The 22,382-nt window shown below is 43.6% G+C and overlaps 1 protein-coding gene across 2 annotated transcripts; it reads right to left on the reverse strand.

Moving 5' to 3' along the window:
• Nucleotides 1–1,463: 1,463 nt before the first annotated feature.
• On the reverse strand, nucleotides 1,464–22,217 carry CCNB2 (cyclin B2). Of its 2 annotated transcripts, none has more exons than XM_002926550.4 (9): nucleotides 22,047–22,217; nucleotides 19,473–19,601; nucleotides 19,257–19,367; nucleotides 10,654–10,824; nucleotides 10,392–10,550; nucleotides 8,495–8,731; nucleotides 8,051–8,191; nucleotides 2,828–2,938; nucleotides 1,464–1,742 (listed from the first exon to the last, which is right to left on the reverse strand). In XM_002926550.4, exons 1-9 carry the CDS (start codon nucleotides 22,068–22,070, stop codon nucleotides 1,632–1,634), a joined length of 1,194 nt encoding a protein of 397 aa, XP_002926596.1. In that variant the 5' UTR covers nucleotides 22,071–22,217; the 3' UTR covers nucleotides 1,464–1,631. The 2 variants fall into 2 exon arrangements, with proteins under 2 accessions (XP_002926596.1, XP_011232287.1); XM_011233985.3 differs by having other exon boundaries at nucleotides 1,464–1,755.
• Nucleotides 22,218–22,382: the final 165 nt, after the last annotated feature.

Below are 22,382 nucleotides of genomic sequence, written 5' to 3' on the forward strand. Positions count from 1 at the left end.
CCCAGCTTCGAGATCTGTGCTCTTCAACTACTGTGGTTACATCATCTCATCTTCTAATTTCAGTGTTTTTACGATATTATGATTTCTACTTTTACGGCTTCTTTCACATTTACAACACTTCAGTCTTGGGTGCCTGCTGTGGCACAGGAGGAAGTATCTTAAAGGTCTTTCTTTACAACATCCTGGAAGTACGCATTTCCTGAATCGGGGTAGATATTTAACTAAGCAAAATATGTAATAAGCTATAAAACGTCTTCAGAATATTCCCACAAAACCCATCCCTTTCTTGATGAGAAGCTGGAGCTCAAACATCCCTGGGAAATAACTGGCCTTTTCCCAGTTTTCCTGGGCAGGAAAGCTCCCTGCATGGCCTCACCTCACTACTATTCACACGTGTGACCCAAGTCAGTCTAAGGCTGCCATGGGAGCAAGTCTCGCTCAACAAGGGATGCGTAGGAGCTTTACCCCAGGACTTCAATATACACAGCTTCCAGGTTCCCGGCTTTTTAGTGCTTGGCACCTGAAGACTTCCATAGGTGGCCCTGACCTGCCTAGGGAGAGAGGTGGGGAGCAACCTACCTGGAGCCAGCCAGGCTCTGCTCCCGGGCCAATCACAAGCCACAGCGGCGTCATGGAACCAGCACCCGCAGACCTCGCTGTCCCACAGAAGGCAGCTTTTACCACACTCTCCACTGGGGAAGAACAGAGTTTACTGCAAAGCTCTCAGAGCCTGTATGAATCTCAATGTGAGTTTGCAATGTTTCCCAAATGTATTTGACTAGCTCCTTTCTCTCCAAAAGCAATTAACATGTATTGAACTAATAGTTTGGGAAGCTGTCACTATAAGGCACTCATCTATTTTATGGTGGTTCTTTTTTTTTAAGTTAGTGGTTGGAGACCGAGAATGCATTCCCCCATAGAGAATAATGTTAAATACGATCAACTGCCCGCCAAAAAAATAATAACAAATAGTAACCTACGATTTAGCTGAAATAGGAAAATGCATTCCAACCTTCAACTCTAACAAGGTGCCGCAGGCCCATTTTCGTTTTCCAGCGGTGGTCCTTTAGGACTGACATTCCTGGTCCCCACCATGCCCTTGAGACAGAGACACATTATGAGGGTTGCTTCTGGTGGCCCTCACCCCAGTGGGCCAGGCGTTCCTGTGTAGGAATAAGAAGATAGTTGAGTAGGTCTAGAAAGAGAATTGTCATGGCTATCCTCCCATTTTCAATTTTCATAATGAATCAATTTTTGTATATTTCAGAAGTTTAGAAATGGGTTAGCAATCACTGGAGGCAAGTTCTAGTTTGTTCCATTTGAGAAAATGGAAGGAAGGTCTTTCTCAAAGCCACAAAGGCAATAATTTACGCGCTACTCATAACAGCTCAAAAAGTAATTAGTCAAACCAAACTTCTACTGACCTTGTTCGGTAGAGACCGCACAAATAAAAACACACAGGATGCCTTAAGAAAAATTAATAGCTTTATTTTTCCTCAATATACATTTAGAAAATAGGTCTAAGGAAAGTTTTCATGAAATAGACCAGAGGACTATATACAAAGTGAAGAGTTCCAAATCAGCGAGACCAAGTCACGGACGGAGCACTCTTCCCCGAGGGCCATGGCAGCCTAGGACCGTCCCATCAGAGGGGAGGCAAGCTCTCGGATGGTTTTTGAGTTCAGCTGAGGAAGTGTGCTGATCTGCAGGAGTTTGCTGCTTGCGTACTTATTCTTGATGGCCTGCAGAAGTCATCTGTGATTAAGCACACATCAGGACCCCCACCTTCTACCTTGCTCCCAGCCTAATTCACAAGTATTTAAGGGCCAGACCCACAATGTCCAATTGGTGTGATGATGGCGAATCACTGAAGCCAGCGAGCACTCTGAGGTCCTAATGTGGGGCACCTGACAATTTCCTTCCATGCCCAGCAACAGATAACACCCAGCTGGTAGCACTGGTGATGGGGGAATAAATGATGTCAAGGTCCAAGGAGTAGGCTCTCTCTCCCATGTTGCCAGAGGAGTGGGAGGTGTTTATCATACCTAAGTGCCACCAGGACATAACAGGTCTGCCAGGACAGGCAGCAACAACGGCAATAAAAGCCAAGTGGCAACCAGTGCCTAGCAGACCCCAGACAACACCCTCAGGACTGAAGACACATTACACCTCCGTGGTGTGCTAAATTATACAGAAACTACATGCCAGGGAGCAAAATAGGTTGTCGGGACACTTGGCACAAATGCCTTGCTCTTTGTCACCAGATCCTTGGTGATATTCAGTGTCACACAAGCACAGGACAGCATCCAATCGGTGCTGATTCCACCGCTCAGGTGGGCTGCACGGAGACAGACACCAGGCCCCCAGGAAGCTTTCTGAATGGGCTTCTTGCCCTTCCTTCACCAGGCCTGCATTCAGGGGCCTTTCGGTCATTTTCCCAGAAGATCAGAGGCCCTGAGCACCCAAGCTTTCCACAGGGCCCTTTGAGGGGTTCCAGACAACACGGTGAGCACATGCCCTGACCACTGCGTGCCCTCCCCAGGACGCCGGGATGAGCGTGGGTAAATGCGTGGAATGGCTATCTGGCTGACTACACTGGGCCTGGACACCGTTAGCCTAGCTACCTTGTTTTAAAGAAAGTCTGTTTTTTGGAGTGTATCAGTAAGCTCCATCCCCTGCTGTACTAGAAAAGAGTTCGAGCTAAAACAGACTCTCACAAACGCTAGTATTACATTTCCATGAAAACACAAAGTCACACACATACGCATACCCTCATTCACAAAACCCCTAATCTAATGCTTTCCACAGTTTAGGAAGGAGTACTTACGATGAATTTCGTTAAGTTTTCATTAACTTTCACTACATTTTTGGCCATGTGCTGCATGACTTCCAATACTTCATTCTCTGTGTATCCAGTGTAATACTGCTGCTTTAAGTTCTGGAATGCAATGCAAAGAGAAGGGGCAAGATAAACCCTCCACTTCATTAGAAGAGCACATCCGACACAGGCTGACATCACTCACCACTTATGTAAAAGCTATAAAATGATATTCTTACCTACTGAAAATTTAACAACAGCCCTAAACACTACCATGGTCCCAGCAAAGCAGCCATAAATGCAAGCTGACTCTGGCTTGGAGCAAGACTAAATTCAGACGCTGTGCACCTTCAGCTAAATCAAGTGTCAAAGGTCCCATATTATTTTTCAAAGGTTGCACAGGTATGTACAGTACTCCAAGCAACACACTTTCATGCTAACCTCTCTGAAAGGTGATGGAGAGTGGGACAAAATAAAAACAAAACCCAACAAAGGGGGGCGCCTGGGTGGCACAGCGGTTAAGCGTCTGCCTTCGGCTCAGGGCGTGATCCCGGCGTTGTGGGATCGGAGCCCCACGTCAGGCTCCTCTGCTATGAGCCTGCTTCTTCCTCTCCCACTCCCCCTGCTTGTGTTCCCTCTCTCGCTGGCTGTCTCTATCTCTGTCGAATAAATAAACAAAACCTTAAAAAAAAAAAAAAAAGAAAAAACCCAATTTCGGAATGCCCCCTTCACAGGACGGGCAGAGACCCAGGACTAGCACATCTCACACGTAACCCCCGCCCCCATCAAAGCCCTACTGGGCAGCGGCTGGTGGGGAGCTCGAGAGCCCAGACACCCATATCGTCAGTCAGGGAAAGAGGTTCAGAATTAAGAAATAAACTGGGCCACAGGCGGCAAGCTAATGTACAAAATTTAGAAGAACTAAGACTACTCAGGATTCTCTTGTTGGGCCCTGTGTAGTTAAGCACCGGATAACAGAGAATAGAGAAGCTTCAACCCCCAGCCTTATGACCCAGCCACCCGGAGAACAAAAATCAAGCAACAGGACAGTTGCTGATTGATAATAAGACCTATCATGTATGAAGATATGTAAGCTGACTTTATTTCAGTTCTGTGATAAAATTCTAAAGGCTAAAATAAATCTGTCTCATATGCACAATATGATTGGGAAAATAAATCACAATTTAATCTTAATCCTAAAGTAGTTTAAAGAAAAAAAGGACGAAGCAAGAGCAATCCTGAAATAACACACAACTACTGGTCTTTTGAAATCAATTCCCAGAAAATAAGGAGACCTGTAGTTAATGGGTTGAGTTCAACATCATTAGCCATTAGGGAAAGACAAATCAAAAAACCACAGTGAGACACTGCCTCACACTAGTCAGAATGGCTAATGTGAACAAGTCAGGAAACGACAAATGTTGGCGAGGTTGTAGAGAAAGGAGATCCCTCTTACACTGTTGGTGGGAATCCAAGCTGGTGCAGCCACTTTGGGAAACAGTATGGAGGTTCCTCAAAAAGTTAAAAATAGAGATGCCCTATGAACCAGCCATTGCACTACTGCATATATACCTCAAAGGCACAGATGTAGTGAAAAGAAGGGACACATGCACCCCAATGTTCATAGCAGCATTGTCCACAATAGCCGAACTGTGGAAGGAGCCAAGATGCCCTTCAACAGACGATGGATAAAGAAGATGTGGTCCATACATACAATGGAATATTACTCAGCCATCAGAAAAGATGATTACCCAACATTTGCATCAATGTGGATGGGACTGGAGGAGATTATGCTAAGTGAAATAAGTTAAGCAGAGAAAGACAATTTTCATATGGTTTCACTCATTTGTGGAACATAAGGAATAGCACGGAGGACATTAGGGGAAGGAAGGGAAAACTGAAAGGGGGGAAATCAGAGGGGGAGACGAACCAGGACTAGCACATCTCACACGTAACCCCCGCCCCCATCAAAGCCCTACTGGGCAGCGGCTGGTGGGGAGCTCGAGAGCCCAGACACCCATATCGTCAGTCAGGGAAAGAGGTTCAGAATTAAGAAATAAACTGGGCCACAGGCGGCAAGCTAATGTACAAAATTTAGAAGAACTAAGACTACTCAGGATTCTCTTGTTGGGCCCTGTGTAGTTAAGCACCGGATAACAGAGAATAGAGAAGCTTCAACCCCCAGCCTTATGACCCAGCCACCCGGAGAACAAAAATCAAGCAACAGGACAGTTGCTGATTGATAATAAGACCTATCATGTATGAAGATATGTAAGCTGACTTTATTTCAGTTCTGTGATAAAATTCTAAAGGCTAAAATAAATCTGTCTCATATGCACAATATGATTGGGAAAATAAATCACAATTTAATCTTAATCCTAAAGTAGTTTAAAGAAAAAAAGGACGAAGCAAGAGCAATCCTGAAATAACACACAACTACTGGTCTTTTGAAATCAATTCCCAGAAAATAAGGAGACCTGTAGTTAATGGGTTGAGTTCAACATCATTAGCCATTAGGGAAAGACAAATCAAAAAACCACAGTGAGACACTGCCTCACACTAGTCAGAATGGCTAATGTGAACAAGTCAGGAAACGACAAATGTTGGCGAGGTTGTAGAGAAAGGAGATCCCTCTTACACTGTTGGTGGGAATCCAAGCTGGTGCAGCCACTTTGGGAAACAGTATGGAGGTTCCTCAAAAAGTTAAAAATAGAGATGCCCTATGAACCAGCCATTGCACTACTGCATATATACCTCAAAGGCACAGATGTAGTGAAAAGAAGGGACACATGCACCCCAATGTTCATAGCAGCATTGTCCACAATAGCCGAACTGTGGAAGGAGCCAAGATGCCCTTCAACAGACGATGGATAAAGAAGATGTGGTCCATACATACAATGGAATATTACTCAGCCATCAGAAAAGATGATTACCCAACATTTGCATCAATGTGGATGGGACTGGAGGAGATTATGCTAAGTGAAATAAGTTAAGCAGAGAAAGACAATTTTCATATGGTTTCACTCATTTGTGGAACATAAGGAATAGCACGGAGGACATTAGGGGAAGGAAGGGAAAACTGAAAGGGGGGAAATCAGAGGGGGAGACGAACCATGAGAGACTATGGACTCTGGGAAACAAACTGAGGCTTTCAGAGGGGAGGGGGTGGGGGGATGGGTTAGCCCAGTATTAAGGAGGGCACATGATGTGATGAGCACTGGGTGTTATACACAAACAATGAATCATGGAACACTGCATCAGAAACTAATGATGTACTGTATGCTGACTAACATAATAAAAGAAGTAGTGAAAAAAAAAAAAAGAAGAAAAGAAAAAGAAATGCTGACCAGATGAAACTACAAAAAAAAAAAAAAAAGGTTTAGAGCCCAAGGCAGGCAGGTCTAAGAGTAATTTAGCTAAAATGAGCCCCTGGTACCAGGACCATGTATCATTCATGTACCAGCAGCCTTGTTGCCTCAAGCTTTTAATTTCAAAATATTTCAAATCTACAGAAAAACTGAAATATTATAATGAACATCTATATATTCTTTGTGTAGATTAATCTTTTTTTTTTTAAGATTTTATTTATTTATTTGACAGAGAGAGAGACAGCCAGCAAGAGAGGGAACACAAGCAGGGGGAGTGGGAGAGGAAGAAGCAGGCTCCCAGCAGAGGAGCCCGATGTGGGGCTCCATCCCAGAACGCCGGGATCACGCCCTGAGCCGAAGGCAGACGCTTAACGACTGCACCACCCAGGCGCCCCTGCGTAATCTATTATTAACATTTTGCCACTTTCCCTCTCACGGTGTCTACAACTAACTCAATATCAAATGGTTCAGCAAAAATTATGTATTATGTATTCACACACAATTTTTGCACCATTTGAAAATGAGTTGCACACACTATGACACATCACTTCTAATGTTTCAGAAATATCGCTAGGAAGTATTTTCCTCTCTAGTCACAAACCATTATCACAGAAAGAGCATCTATCGTCTACTACACTATCGTCTGGTACATAGTCTATATTCAGATTTCTCCCATTGTTCCTAAATATCTTGTACAGATTTTTCTTTTTAGATCCAGGTCCAATCAAGTTACCTGCAGTGTATCCGATCTTTAATTTTTTTTTAATTTAAAAACGACTCCTATTTTCCTTGGCTTTAAATGACAACTTGTTTGATGGATCCAAGGCCAGTCGCTTTTAGAGTGGCTCACATTTTAAATCTGCGTGTTTCCTGACGATTGGATTTGTGTCAAACATTTTGGGCATGAATTTCATACAGGCGATCATTTATACATCCTACTGTATATCGTGAAATAACACCCAACTACTGGTTGTTCCTACCCAACCCCACAGGTATCATTTTCATTAGTTTCTGGTCTACCTGTAGTTTTGAAAAATTAGAAAATACATAAGCCCACATACATACACTCGCTTATTGCCTTTCTTTCTCATGTAAGATGTCAAATGTGTACACTTGTGTAGAGGAACGGCTCGGCCAAGGCGGCCTGGCAATCTCACATGTATCCACACAGGGCCACCCAGGCAAAGGCCCGAACCACAGCTTATCTGTGGTGGCAAAATGCTCTGTGATCCTCCTGGAACACGAGAGGTTAGGGGTGTGGGAAGAGCTTCTCCCATTCCCTTCCGTATCTCCCCTGAGAGGCTATCATGAGACTTGTTTCTTAACACCCGGCTTCTGATGAGGCTTTCGTTCTGCCGCTCTTGGGGTACATCTACAGGATATAAAACTGCTTAGTGGCAATCTAGAATTGGTTCATCTCCAAAAGGTACCCCACGACTCACACCGCAGTCATCTGATCCCTGTGGTTTCGGTGGTTGTCCTTTTTTGGTGTGTGAGACAGCTGGCAGCTATGGCTACTTGTACGAATCTAAAAGTGGCTCCTTTTATCTTTACTGGTGACGTCAGTCAGGCCTTGGCCTTGCTTTGTCTTAGATGCTTGACGACTTGCTTCCTTCACTTAACCAAAGATCCCAGAAACCTTAGCACCCCGGTTGCCGGCGGCCTGGCTCAATCTTCACAACTCGGGAGCACACTTGGTGCCATGCTGCGGTCACCTCGTCTCCATCTGAAGCATCCCAAGCAGCCTTCTTATAGGCTCTGGAGTTTAACCATTGCTTCGAGGATAGTGTGGTGAAAATGCTAAGGCCTTTCATATCAAGGGGGCCGAAAATATAACCTAATTTCTTCTTAATCCAACACTTACCCATTTTCCTTGGCCCAGAACCTTCTGGGACAGGCAGGACGCAGCCGCTGCCACCTTTGAAGGGTGATAATGCACCATATCGTAGTCAATGAGAGTCAACTCCATCAGGTATTTGGCTAAAGTGTGCTGTTCCACATCGACCTATGAGAGAACAGCCGGGGACAATCAGAGCGTGGCTACTATTACCCTCTTGCAAAATCTTGGGCAAAGGCCTCGGAGCTCAAAGCCACCCGACTCACCAGTCTGCCCAAGAACTGCCCTATTTCACAGTATGGTACAAACACAGAGCATGAGGTCTTTTTTCTGAAGAACTGATAAGCGTTAGGACCTATCAAAAAGGTGTTTCCTATAAATGCCGAAGTTTTCCTTTAACTGGATCAATGTTTCTAGGATAAGGCAACAAACAGCAAAAATCAAGTCTCATACAGAACCGGGGGCACTTACCTCCCCGGCTTTTGATGCCCGCCTTAAGAAATGTAGTGGCAAAGGTCGACCCAACTCAAATTTCAGTTCTTTCAAAATCAGTGTTTCCATCTCTCGGATTTGGGAACTGGTATAAGCATTGTCTGTGATGTAAACGAAGTCTTCAATATTTGGAGAAAACATCTCCTCGTACTTGGAAGCCAGGAGCAGAGCTGTAATCCCAACCAGCTGAAGCTTCTTACGAGAAACCGGCTGAACCTAATTGAAGAAGAATGTGTCAAAAGTCCTACCTAACAAGAGGACTAGGGCTCTGGGCAGAAGGAAGTGAGAAGGAACCACGTCCTGGAGAAGTACACGTCATCTCTGCTCACACCCCTCTTACGAGCTCAGGTAACCTCCATGTTAATAGCAGGTACCATCAGGGGCGCCTGGCTGACCCAGTTGGAGCGTGTGACTCGATCTCGAGGCTGTGGGTTCGAGCCCCACACTGGGTAGACAGATTACTTAAAAACAGCAGGTACCACCACTACTCCCAGCAGCCGTCTGTTATTTGAGTACTCAGTACGTGCAAAGATGCCAACAATCACCTCATTGAATCCTCGCAAAAATCCGAGGAAGCGCATTTATTTCTCCCCACTTACAAAGAGACGGCCTGTGAAGAGATTCCGACACCAGCTCCAGATCACTCAATTGCTCAGTAGGGAAGAATTATGCCTGAGAACCAAGCACCTGGTCTGCTCCAACCCCGTCATCCTGGCTTGAGGGTCTGGGGACAGCCCCGACATGGCATTCAACATGTCTACCTCGAGATGAGGCCAAGCCAAACAGCAGGATTAAAATAATGGATGCCTAGAGATGAGGAAGGGGGTCTCTCAAACACTTCCTTAATCCTTACCAAAAGTACACTCGTTATTCAGTGTCAAGAATGTCCAAAGAGGCTCCAGAGTCCAGGAAAATCTCAGTTCCGGGTATACTCGTTTCCCTTAAATTCCCTTCTCTTTTAAAAGGGACTTTGCTTTCCTTGCCTCAACTCTCATTATTGAAAATCTACCTAAAATATAACTGCTCTCCTACCCAGTGAGGAATGTATAATGCAAACCACTGACTTGCATTTCTTAGGATTGCACGGATTTCTTAGGATTTTGCGGTATCTCAGGGTGATTATTATAATAATCACCATTATTTCTGTACTGTTGGGGCCGCATCTGTACCTGAGCTGTGTCATAAACACTGACTTTAAATACATAAATCCTCATCTGCAGGGCTCCTGGCTGGTGGATCACACACGAGCGCTTTCTGTCTGGCTTTTCTTCTAAGCGGTCAGCATTTTGTGGAACCAGGCGGTAACTATTTCGATGACCACTCTGTCTCGCAGCTGAATCTCTTACATTCCTCTCCTTCAGACCTCCCATTCTCAGTACACCACCCACACATATCCCGAACCCCTTTCTTAATAATTCTGCCTCCTCTCTTTTCTACAGAGATTCATGTCACAGGTGGCTGGAAATGGCCAAGCTCTCTAGCCAAACTCCTCATTGTTCAGACCAGGAAACAACACCGAGGAGGACCAAACCACGAGCTACGGGGAAATCGCGGAAGCAGTCCTGGAAAACCAGCACCCACAGACACCACAGGCTTCGGGCTGACATTCAGACCTCCTGCTGGTATGGTTGCTTTGAGGAACGACTGGCCATGCAGTGCCCACCGCACGACCCCCCAGCACTTTCCTGCTGGCTGACCTAGCAGAAACGCCCAGCTTTGGTCAGCATCACCAGAGGCTGAACATATCTGGCTACTTCCCCCTGTGGCACCTCAAGTGCCTCGGTTTCTCACCAAGTGGCTTTTGATCTTTTCTTCCAGGTATCACCCTTCGGTGTTGCAGAATGCCATTACAGTGAGCCCCTAAAGCCGCGCTCACCTGCAGAAACCGGTCCATGATGGCGACGCACATGTACAGAGTCTCCTGCAGCAGCCTAAACTTGGAGTGGACTTGCACCAGCCAGTCCACCAGGATGGCGCGCATGCGTCCGTTTATCTCTCTTCCATTTAAGAAGTGCGGACTTATGGATTGCAGAATCTGTAGGCGGAATTCGGAGTTTAAAAAGCTGACCTCATTTCCTTCCCTGCTGTGTGGTAAATGCCACGTTGCTTGCACAACCAAAACACAAAGGCCCACTCACCTCAAGCTGCCTTAGATACTGGTAGATATCCTTAACGTAGTCGCTGCAGAGCTGAGGGTTCTCCCAGTCCTCGTGATCAATGTCCTCGATTTTGCAGAGCAAGGCATCAGAGAAAGCTTGGCAGAGTTTCTCTTCCTTCATGGAGATATCCTCTGATGGGGGGGAAGGACCCTACGTGAACAAATTAACGTGCGTGCATCACTACCTTGGCAGTAGGTTGAATCACTAATCAGAACCAAATACGTGCAGAGTCAACGGGTTTAAAAGTATCAAACGCATTTTTAAAATATGTGAAAGCCAAAACAAATATATTTCAGAGTAAGAGGTGAATAATTCAAGATGTAGCAGATGAAGTTTTTAGAGATATACTCCTCTGTTTAAAATTCTAGAACTTCACTCCAAGGGAAAACCTGAGTCGTCACAATGGCCTGGAGGTTGCGTGATCCGGCTTGGCCCTCTTCCTCTGCTGACCCGTCTCCTATTTCTCTCCCCTTGGTTTGCCTCCTGGCAGCCACCCTCACTGCAAGCGGGCTCCCTCTTCCCACAAGGCTCTTGCTCTTGTCCCTGCACCCCCATGAGCAACTCTCTCATCTTCAAGTTTTGTTTAAATGTTACCTTCTCAATTTGGTCTATCCTGACCCCTCTTTTAAATTACCATCCGCAGCCTATTCCCCGCCCCCACTCGCATCATGTCTCTACGTTTTTCCCCATAGAACCTATAACCTTGTAACACACTTTGGAGTTTACTTATATATGATGTATATATTATTTTCTGTCTACCTCTGCTAGACCGTCAGCCTTACAGAGCTTACAGAGTTAGCAGAGGCAGAAAATAATATATTTATAATTACATTTATAAATAAATTTATAAATAAATAATACATTTATTAAACTGATTTTGTCCCCTACAGCAGCTCAAATGCCCATATCATCCCAAACGCATAGTAGGTGCTCAGTATTTACTGAATGAACCAAACTTAAATAGCTGGTTGCAGAAACTCTTAGAGCTGACAGTTCACTTCAGCTGTAGCCTCTTCTATGAGTATACAGATATCCTCTCATAAAGTAATTTATTCTAAATTGAGAAACTATTTGGCAACTAAAAAGCAGAAAAGCACATTCTGGCCTATGAATAAAATAGAAGGAAGCAAAGCCCAAGCAAGTACACACCCAGTGTTTTCTCATGCTGACAGGGTGACTATTTAAAAAAAAAAAAAATCACACAAATTAAAAATTTATAAAGTAAGTTAAAACGAGTGTTTAGTAATGAAGTATAAATAACCCATTACTTTTTAAAAGAATAAGAGGTACTTCTCAAAGTAAAACCTAGCAAGACTGCCAGGCTATAAAGACTATGTATTAAAGAAATAAAATATAGAAAGAGAAGACTGTGTAATAAACAATTTTAATTGACATTAAAGCTCAGTGATGACAGTTTCCAGGCTTAAAGAAGGATGAAACAGCAGCAGTAAAATATATATAGCAGTTCAAAACCCATCCTTCCCTCCTACAACAGAGTTCTCAAACCGAGGAGGGACCAGCCGAGAAAGGCTCACCCATGCCATGTATTCAAAAACTTCCGAACCTCAAGGGACTAGAAAGACTAAGAGCTACTTGGGGCACCAGGGAAAAACCTAGATAAGGTGACCAGAGAGGTTAAGACCTCAAGGAAAATGAGTAGGGAAAGGTACGCAAGTACAAAGTCCCAGAGGAAGCCAAGAAACAAAAGCAAGCCTGGGAAGGGCACGTTACTTGGGATGGCAGGAGCTAGTGCACAACGTGTGAGAAGATGGGCTGGAAAGGTGAGCGAGAACCCGGCTAAGGAGTTTAACACATTTTACTCGAAGGGAAGTGAACCCACTGAAAAACTGAGCAAGAGTGGCAAAAATCAGTGGCGCCTGCCTGGCTCAGCTGGTAGTGCGAGCAACTCTTGATCTTGGGGTTGTGGGTTCGAGCCCCATGTAGGGTGTAGAGATTAAAAATAGAATCTTCTTGGGGCGCCTGGGTGGCACAGCGGTTAAGCGTCTGCCTTCGGCTCAGGGCGTGATCCCGGCGTTATGGGATCGAGCCCCACGTCAGGCTCCTCTGCTGTGAGCCTGCTTCTTCCTCTCCCGCTCCCCCTGCTTGTGTTCCCTCTTTCGCTGGCTGTCTCTATCTCTGTCAAATAAATAAATAAAAAAATCTTTAAAAAAAAAAAAAATAGAATCTTCTTTAAAAAAAGAGTGACTAGAGTCAGATGTACATTTTAATGAGCACATACAGCTAGGTTAAGCTCAAGGATAAGCATCATCGGTGTCCCTGGGAAATGCAGTCAGTACTAGGAAGCCTGGTTTAAGGAGGCAGACGTTATGGTCGTGTGCTATGTGTGCTGTCTCAGCAGCTTGAAATGTTTACCTGTGTCTATTCAGAGGTACACCTGAGTTTAGCCATATCCCAAAACTAACAGGAGAAGACATGGATCATTGCTCTGGCCCTTAATGGAGAATTTCTTGAAAGCATTCCTCTTGGGCCCCGACGTAATTTAACGATTATAAAGATTCCAATTTAACGATTATAAAGATTCCGCTGTGCGTGCAGGTAGAGCCTAAGCCCCCCAGGCCAACTGTGTAATGCTCATTCAGTGTCTGTTGCACGCAAAGCTACAAGCTTTATCAGCTAACTATCACAAACTTTTGAATGACAAAAGTGGTCTGAAGATAAAAACCTTCCAATTAGGTTAATGAATCAATTCTGTTGGTTGTTAGAGACAAGTGAAAAGTCATATCAGAAATAATAAATGTGATGGGGCGCCTGGGTGGCACAGCGGTTAAGCGTCTGCCTTCCGCTCAGGGCGTGATCCCGGCGTTATGGGATTGAGCCCCACATCAGGCTCCTCCGCTATGAGCCTGCTTCTTCCTCTCCCACTCCCCCTGCTTGTGTTCCCTCTCCAACTGTGTCTGTCAAATAAGTAACAATTTAAGAAAAAAGAAAGAATAAATGTGAGATTTTGCTGATTTTTTTTTTGGCTCCAGGTTTGAGTGGAGTCTGAGTAAAGGCTACTGCAATCCTCTTACTACTGAGTTGGGTTTGGGGAGAGAATTTACTACTATTAATATGCAAACATGTAGGTGTTTGTACAAGTTTTGGTAACCAGGGTTCCTTTATTTACTAGATTTATAATAAACAATGTCAATTAAGTGCACCAGGGAAGGACTCCCAGAAAATTTGTTGTTTCCAATTAGACAGCTCATGATTTGTAGCACTAAGTGTGTACTTGTGCATACATAGGCACAATTATAGACAGGCAGAATCATTCATTGGGAATAGCTTTAGGGAATACAGTAAAATGGAATTTGGAGGGTAGAGAGAGTAATAAAACTAAACTGACTTTCCAGTCTACTTAATATATTTCTGTAGTATTTTGCTTTGTTATGACTGTTTCTTGTGTGATTAAAAATAAAAGGCACTCTTTTTTTTTTTTTTAATGTGAAAAGTTGTGCTTACTTCCCCTTTATTTGTAGTTTTTGTATTAGGGATAGTTAGCCATAAAACATTCTCATAGTTGAATAATGACTACTGTAGAGGCAATAGGCTGGAGCAGTGGAACTTGATCAAGGTAAAATGGCCCACCGCGACCAGCGAGCGGAATGCCAACAGGCTCATTAAGCAAACCACCTGGAAATAGCCATAGGCCCTACCTAGGCACAGTTCTGAAGATTACCAAAAATGGGAAAACAGGGGCACCCGGGTGGCTCATCTGGTTAAACAGCTGCTTTCAACTCAGGTCATGATCTCAGGGTCCTGGGATGGAGCCCCATAACGGGCTCCATACTCAGTAGGGAGTCTGCTTCTCCCTCTCCCTCTGCTGCTCTCTTGCTCGTGCTCTCTCTCAAATAAATGAATAAAATCTTAAAAAAAAAAAAAAGCAAAAAAATGGGAAAATTCTATACATTCCCATACTCCCTCATTCCACCCTGTAACTGTGGCCCCTCACCACCACCTTTTGGCAGACAGTCTCTCCTTTGCTGTCCTGCCCACTGCTCTTCAATAACCTTCTCTCTTGTTCTGCCATGGGTGAATTCTTTCACCACGCACACTGCTAGCCCCCACCCAATTAGCACCCCACATTTGGTGGCCTCCCATCTGATCGGAGTGTCCCACAACTATCACTGAACTTAGTGTTTAGATCCAATCTGTAAATCTAAAACTTCATCTGAATTTCTAGCTCTGACCCCCAGCACCTCTCCGAAGTGTGTGTGCTCAGGCATTTCTCCACTTGACTGGGGACTCCTTGAAAACAGAGTTGGTGGCTCATTCCTTCAGTGCCCAGCAAACAAGGGGGCTAGGAAAAAACCTTCTCCTTCCTTTCACATACAACTCAGTGTTTGCCAAAGCCTCATTGGTCAGGAAAAAAAAAAAAAAACCACTCTTTTCTCTAAAAATTGCAGGATAATCACTTCTGCAAACACCTGTGAATGGCTGAAACCCTTTCAAGTCCTCAGCCAGAGCCCTTTGTGATTCAGTTGCTTCCTTTGCTACAAAGAAACCTGCCCTCTAGTCTTGCAGTGTATAATAAATGGATTTGGCTAGAATCATCTGCTTTCATGAGCACATGGCTTATAAATTTTCCAGGGCTCTCTGTTGCTAGAACCCTGTGCTCAACTGGCATCTCCACATCCCCAGGGACCAGCTATAAAGGAGCAGCAATGACTGCAGATAGAGCAGATGACAAAGTAAAAGCCAGATGGCTGACCAGAGCCAGGCAAGCAGAGGGGCTCATCTGGCAGGATGAGGAGCTTGCCCTAAACTGGGGACTTAGTGATCTCTTCTGTACTACGTTTCTCAGAGAAAAGTGTATTTGAATTGGAAATAATTATTGTTCATTAATCCCTGATGTCTTCTAAAATGAGCAGCACGTTTCAGCCATGGAAGTGATATTTATATGAATGGAGTTACAGGTTCATCATTCTTTATCTGAAACACAGTGGCCTCAAATTTGTCAGGAAGCTAAAGCAAAGGAGTCACCAAGGAAAGGTGGAGTAATTCAGAAAGAGCGGAATTGCAAAAGTCACAGGAGGAAAGGTCTCTTTGGTTCATAACATTTTTGGTTGTTTTTCTTTTAATTTGCCTTTTTCCCTTCTTCTCTAATTAGAAAAGTAATATGTACCTATGGTGAAAAAAATCTGAAAATTTTTAAGAAGAAAATGAAAATGAATCTTAAGCCCAACGTAATACTCAAAAATAACTACCACCAAATTTTGTATACAAATGCACACTTTTAGGGGCGCCTGGGGGCTCAGTCGGTTAAGCATCCAACTCTTGATTTCAGCCACGTCATGATCTCAGAGTTGTGAGATCAAACCCTGCATAAGATGGAGCCTGCGTAAGATTCTCTCTCCCTCTACCCCTCCCCCTCTCAAAAAATGCACACTTTGTGCACTTTTAAAAGCAAATCTGGGGCGCCCGGGTGGCTCAGTCAGTTAAGCATCCAACTCTTGATTTCACCTCAGGTTGTGATCTCAGGGTTGTGAAATCAAACTCTGCATAAGATGGAGCCTGTGTAAGATTCTCTCTCTCCCTCTCCCTCTGCCCTTCGCCTTCCATCCCCGGCCTCCCCCTGCCCCATATGCACACACTCTCTCTCTCTCTCTGAAAAATAAATAATTTCTTAAAAATCTGGGGTTGTACTGCATTCTATTGTGTTATAACCTGATTTTTCTACTAATGTAACATGCATTTTGACATCTTTAAATATTCTACTAAAACATGATATTACTGGTCCATGTATTTCATTAAATGGATTTAAGCTGCTCCATTAATTCTACTGCTGGGTATTTACCCAAAGAAGATGAAAACACTAATTTGAGAAGATAGATGCAGCCCTAGGTTTATTGCAACATCATTTATAATAACCAAGATATGGAAGCAACCCAAGCGTCCATCCGCAGATGAATGATATAGAAGGGGTGGTATATACACAATGGAATATTACTCAGCCCCTAAAAAAGAATGAAATCTTGCCATTTGCAACAACATGGATTGATCTAGAGAGTGTAATGCTAAGTGAAAGAAGTCAGACAGAGAAAAATACCATATGATTTCACTCATATGTGGATTTTAAGAAACAAAACTAAGGGGGAACAAAAAGGGCACCTGGCTGGCTCAGTCAGAAAAGCAGGTTGTGAGTTCAAGCCCCATGTTGGGTATAGAGATTTCATACATAAATAAACTTAAAAAAAAAAAAGAGAGAGAGAAAAAGAGACAAACCAAAAAAACTAAGCTCTTAAATATAGAGTACAAACTGGTGGTTGCCATAGAGGAGTTGGGTAGAGGGAACGGGTGAACTAGGTGAAGGGGATTAAGAATATACTTATCATGGTGAGCAGTGAGTCAAGTATAGGATCACTATATTGGAACTAATGTAACACTGTACGTTAATTATACTTGAACTTAAATAGATTAAACCAATCTTCTAATATTTCTCTATTATATAAGAGCTATTCATTACAGCACTATTTAAAAATCCTTGGTGTGCCTCTAATAATTTTCTTAGGATAAAAACAGACTTACTGGGTATGGAGAATAACCTTTTGAAAGACGCTGCCAAATCGCCTTCCAGACATGTGGGAGGAGCCACATTCAAACAGTCACCTGTATCAAATGCTGCATAATGGTTAAGAGGTCAAAGCTGAAAAGCTGCTTAGGGTTTGGCATTTAGGGACTAGAAACCTCCAAGGAAAGGCCTGTGAAAGGAAGGCCGATCTTCAGGATTTGTTCTGAGCTTTAGTTCTTGATTGGACGCTCTCTGCCCTGGCTTACAACCATTGCCTGCAAGCAGAAGGCTCCCACGTCTGCCCTTCTCCCTCAGATGCTGCTGCCACATTTCTGACTGCCTTCCCCCGTGGATGTTTCTCTCTTACCTCAACTAATCTAAAGCCAAATGAGGTGCCTTCCCCAGAAATACCTCTCTTCCCTGACTTTCCCATTTCTTTAGTAATTCACTGCATAAATCCTTTCTTAAATACTCAAGTGCTTGCTTAAGGGTCTTATTCTTTCTGTGCAAACAACACAGCCAAAGAATTCCTTCTAAATACAGGATGATGTCCCTGGAACAAGTTGTACACCCCCAACACATTCCATGTTGTTTCTTGGCACCCTATAGATTGTGGTATGTGGGTGAGTGCTTTGGGAGATCCAGGCTAGTTCAAGACCCTCCATCAGCTCTTGCTTGGACAATTGCAATACCTCCTCATTTACGTCCCTCCCATGGCCAGCCTACACTGCTTTCATCATTTCCCACCTCCTCAAAACTTTCCACACGTTCTTCACTGCCTAATGGGATAAAATCTAAATTCCAAGGCCTTCAAATCTAACTGCAACCTTTTCCCCAACTTTATGTTCTGCTTATTCATGCAAACCTTCTGACCCAACTTAGATGTGCTGACTTCTTAGCCCAAAGACAAGATTACAGGCCTATTTCTGCTTTGTTCCCCAAAAAGGTGTTCTTTCCTACCAGCATCTCTCTATCCTCAAAAATCCCACTGATTCCATGAAGTTTCCCCTGACCACTCCATTCCTTAGCGTTCTCTCCCTCCTGTAGAAGCACTTTCTGAAGGATGGTGCCTCCATCCACCCCAGACATTTGAAGCTCAATCATCCACTGCCCAGGGGCATCTGGCATCATTCCCTGGGACTACTAATTTAATTTCAGGTGCATGTGCCCCGTCTGGATAAGTCTCCTCAAGGCAAGATCTCTCTTTAACAGCCTTAACACTACCAGATGGGTATCATAAATGCTCAATATATATATATCTCTTGAATATATCCAATGTATTACTCTGAAAATTTTTCAAAAAGTTATAGACATGTTATTAATGTATATTATATATAAATTAAATGCACGCACACACACATATATATATTGAGCTGGAAAGAACAAAGTAGTTATTGTTGTATTCTCAGCACCTGCAACAGTGCCTGTCCTGTAGTAATTACAGGCCAATCAGACCATTAGCATTCTAACTCCAATTGAGTTAACCAGTCACAGAGACCACAATTTATCAACACAGAATTTTGGCATTACCTTATTCCTCCATTATAAGTATGAGTCTCAGAACCGCGAGATTCCACAACCTTCATGGGCAAGCTCATTCTTATAATGGATTATAAAACCTACCAAATTGCACTTTGAGATCACTAAATTTATTTGAATATCAAGGTAATTAATTTTGTTATTCAAGGTCAAAACATTATAGTATAGTAAGTACCATCACTAAAAAAATGTGCATGTTCAATTTGCACACTGTTGTTTCAAAGTAGAGCTCTAGTTATGAATGCTCTTCAGAAGTTGCAGTGGCTGGGGCGCCTGGGTGGCTCAGTCAGTTAAGCATCCGCCTTCAGCTCAGGTCATGATCTCAGGGTCCTGGGATTGAGCCCTGCATTGGGCTCCATGCTCAGCAGGGAGTCTGCCTCTCCTTCTCTCTCTCCTTCTGCCCCTCTCCCTGTTCATGCTCTCTTTCGCACTCTCTCTCAAATAAATAAATAAAATATTAAAAAAAAAAAAAAGGTTGGAGTCTAGCCAAAAACAAGCTACTTCGTACATTTGTAAATACAGAACATCCTACCTTTGGAGCCAACACTTCCATCTGCACTGGTTTCACAGATGCAGTAGGTTTCAGTTGTTTGTTGACATTTGTTTTGGTGGGTTGAGCAGGTATTTTGGTGTTCTGAGCTTTCTACAAGGAAAAAGAAACACAAATAGGGCAAGAGAGTCAGTGTTGTTCCTCAGAGCTGTACACAATCAGCCTAGTGTGCACATGGACAGTCCTCACGGCTGTTACCTTAGCTACTTGTGTAGCTCTGGTTGTAACTCTATTTCCAATTTCTTCCAAAACTGCCCGTCTGATTGTCACATGACTCTTAGCTTTAGAATTAACTCCAGTGTCAGCATTCTCCAAATCAGTGGACACCTTAAAAAAAAAAAAAAAGTTAATGATGAATTAAAACAACTTACAATACTTTGCTAATGTCAGCTATCCAAATGCAGAATTTGGGAAAGGTAAATATGTGGAGATCTATTTGTGAGAGGGAAAAAATACATATTTTAGGAAGACTAAAAATGCCATTTGTGATTGATCACATCACTTGATATTAGGCAAATCACTTATCCACCTTATCTGTAAAATAAACATTCTCATTAAGAGGTTTCAAGATAAGTGATTATTTTTTTATATAGCACCCACTTGTTAAAGATCCCTGTATACTAAATTCATCTATTTAAAAATCTTTCTTTAGAGTAGCTCAGTCAGTTAAGAGTCCTACTCTTGCTACTCTTGATTTCAGCTCAGGTCATGCTCTCAGGGTCATGAGATCCTGCCCTCCCTCGGGCTCTGCTCTGGGCATGAAGCCTGCTGAAGATTCTCTCTCTCCCTCTCTCTCTGCCCCTCCTCAACCACATGTGCAAGCTCTCGCTAAAATAAAAACTTTTCTTTAGAGAGATTAATAACAAGTACAATTAAAACACCATTAAAAAGTTATAATAGGTCCAGATGTTTAAAACCTGAATTAGCTTTGATTCTTCTGCCATTCTACAAACAAGAAGCGCTCCTATAGACATGATCTTTAGAGATACTCCCTTTTAAAATGAGGTTGCCATAGCATGAACTCTCTTATATTAAGGATACTTAGAAGGAAACTGTTTTCACAGGTAAAATAGTTGTACTCTCAAATTCAGAGAAAGTTGAAATGGTATGGAACAAAAAATCATCAGTTGACCTTAGCCTACTTTTGACAGAATGTGCTTAAAAACAAAAACTTGCTAGAAAAAGCAATTCATACCAAAAAAGTTTATTTTATTGTAGAGGTGATAAACATTTCATGAGAAAAAAACAGCATGTTCTATCCCTGGGAATTGTGGGTCCTAATCCTTAAAATCTCCCAACAGGGGCTTTGAATGGATCTACAAGGACTGACAGTGGGGCAGGGGAAAACTCAAGCCTTCCCTGAATACAATAGAATTTGACAATGAAAGAACTTTATGGGACAGATTAGACAAAAATTCCTTGTCAGTTCAACTTAGACTCACAAAAGAATAAGAATTAAATACTGAATGTATTCAACTTATTAGGATTCTCAAAAGCACACTATTCAATTTTTTCCAGCAGTAATTGCCAATTTTAAAAAGTGTTTGAAATTTTAATGCTTAAGGGTTGAGGCCTGGTAATCTAAGTTTAAATTCATCTGGAGGGGAAAACTGGTAGCTTTTAACTAGCCTTATAGCCAGGAGGATGGAACTCAGGTGTGGCAGGGCCCTCTATTTTCCAGCAAAGGATAAGTAGACCCAGATACAATTCAAGCCCACAGAAAGAAGAAAAAAACAAAACGTTCAAAACACAATTAACGCTCCCACTTTTGCACAGATGAAACAAATGAATCTGAACCCTTCTGTTTGCCATATTGTTCCAAATTATATGCAAAATCTTTATTATACTTGAGTAAAGAAATTTTTTAAATGATTTTTTATTATGTTAGTCACCATACAGTACATCCCCGGTTTCCGATATAAGTTCGATGATTCATTAGTTGCTATAACACCCAGTGCACCATGCAATACGTGCCCTCCTTACTACCCATCACTGGTCTACCCATTCCCCCACCCCCTCCCCTCTGAGGCCCTCAGTTCGTTTCTCATAGTCTCTCATGTTTCATTCCCCCTTCTGATTACCCCCCCTTTCTTTATCCCTTTCTTCCCCTACCGATCATCCTAGTTCTTATGTTCCATAGATGAGAGAAATCATATAATTGTCTTTCTCTGACTCATAAGAAATAAATTTTTTAAAGTGACAAACGCATATGTTAGTGAGCTTGACCTAAAAGACTTCGCATGCAGAAATAAATGGGGAACTTAACACAAAACGAAATGTGAAAAATCCGAAAAACAGCCGTGACTGTTGCCTGATCAAACATTCAAAACAGTTTACTACCTACAGTTTCTTCCAGTCCTCCCCATCCCCCATCCCTGAGCTGGCAAGGAGTTTGAGAACAGAGGAAGGAAATTACTACGGCAACCTCTATTAAGATAGCACTCCAACAAAGAGCACTCGGGAATCGCTCGCTGAGTACCAAGTCCAGTGCTGGAGAGGCTCACTTGACAGGTGCCTCCTCCGAGGCGCTTTCCTACACTTCCCTCACCCCAGGAACGGCCAGGGCGGAAGCGGGGAACCCAGAGCGGATCCGAGGAGGGGACAGGTTGGCAAAGAGGATAGGCCGCAGGCTGGGAAGCGGGCAGAAGGGGAGAGCAGTGCGGGTTGGGACGAAGAAGCCCTGCGCTGAAGAGAGAGGGAGGGTGGAGGTGGGTGACGGAGCTGCGCGGCCGAAGAGCCTGCCTGTGTGGGGGGTTGGTGGGGCCCACTCACCATCGGGCGTCGGAGCAGCGCCATGTGGGAAGGGGCAGGCAAGAATGCCAGCCCGGCCCAGGGAGGGACGCGGACCGGACACGGAGGACACAAGCTTCCGCGACGCCGTTAGCTCCGCACTGCGGCCCGCACGGCTTAGGATCTTCGCAATGTCGCCTTGTTACAGGATTCAAATACCGCGCCGCTCGCGCCCCCATTGGGCGGCCTTACGTACGGCGTGCTCTTCCTATTGGCTAGGCCGGAGGCATTCCCGCAGGCGGATTGGCTGAATTTTCCAGACCCGTTTGGTTGTCATGACAACTGTTGTTTATTCCGCCTGCTGTTTTTTTGTCTTTT

This window comes from Ailuropoda melanoleuca, chromosome 5, assembly GCF_002007445.2.
Source record: "Ailuropoda melanoleuca isolate Jingjing chromosome 5, ASM200744v2, whole genome shotgun sequence".
NCBI classification, from domain to species: domain Eukaryota; kingdom Metazoa; phylum Chordata; class Mammalia; order Carnivora; family Ursidae; genus Ailuropoda; species Ailuropoda melanoleuca.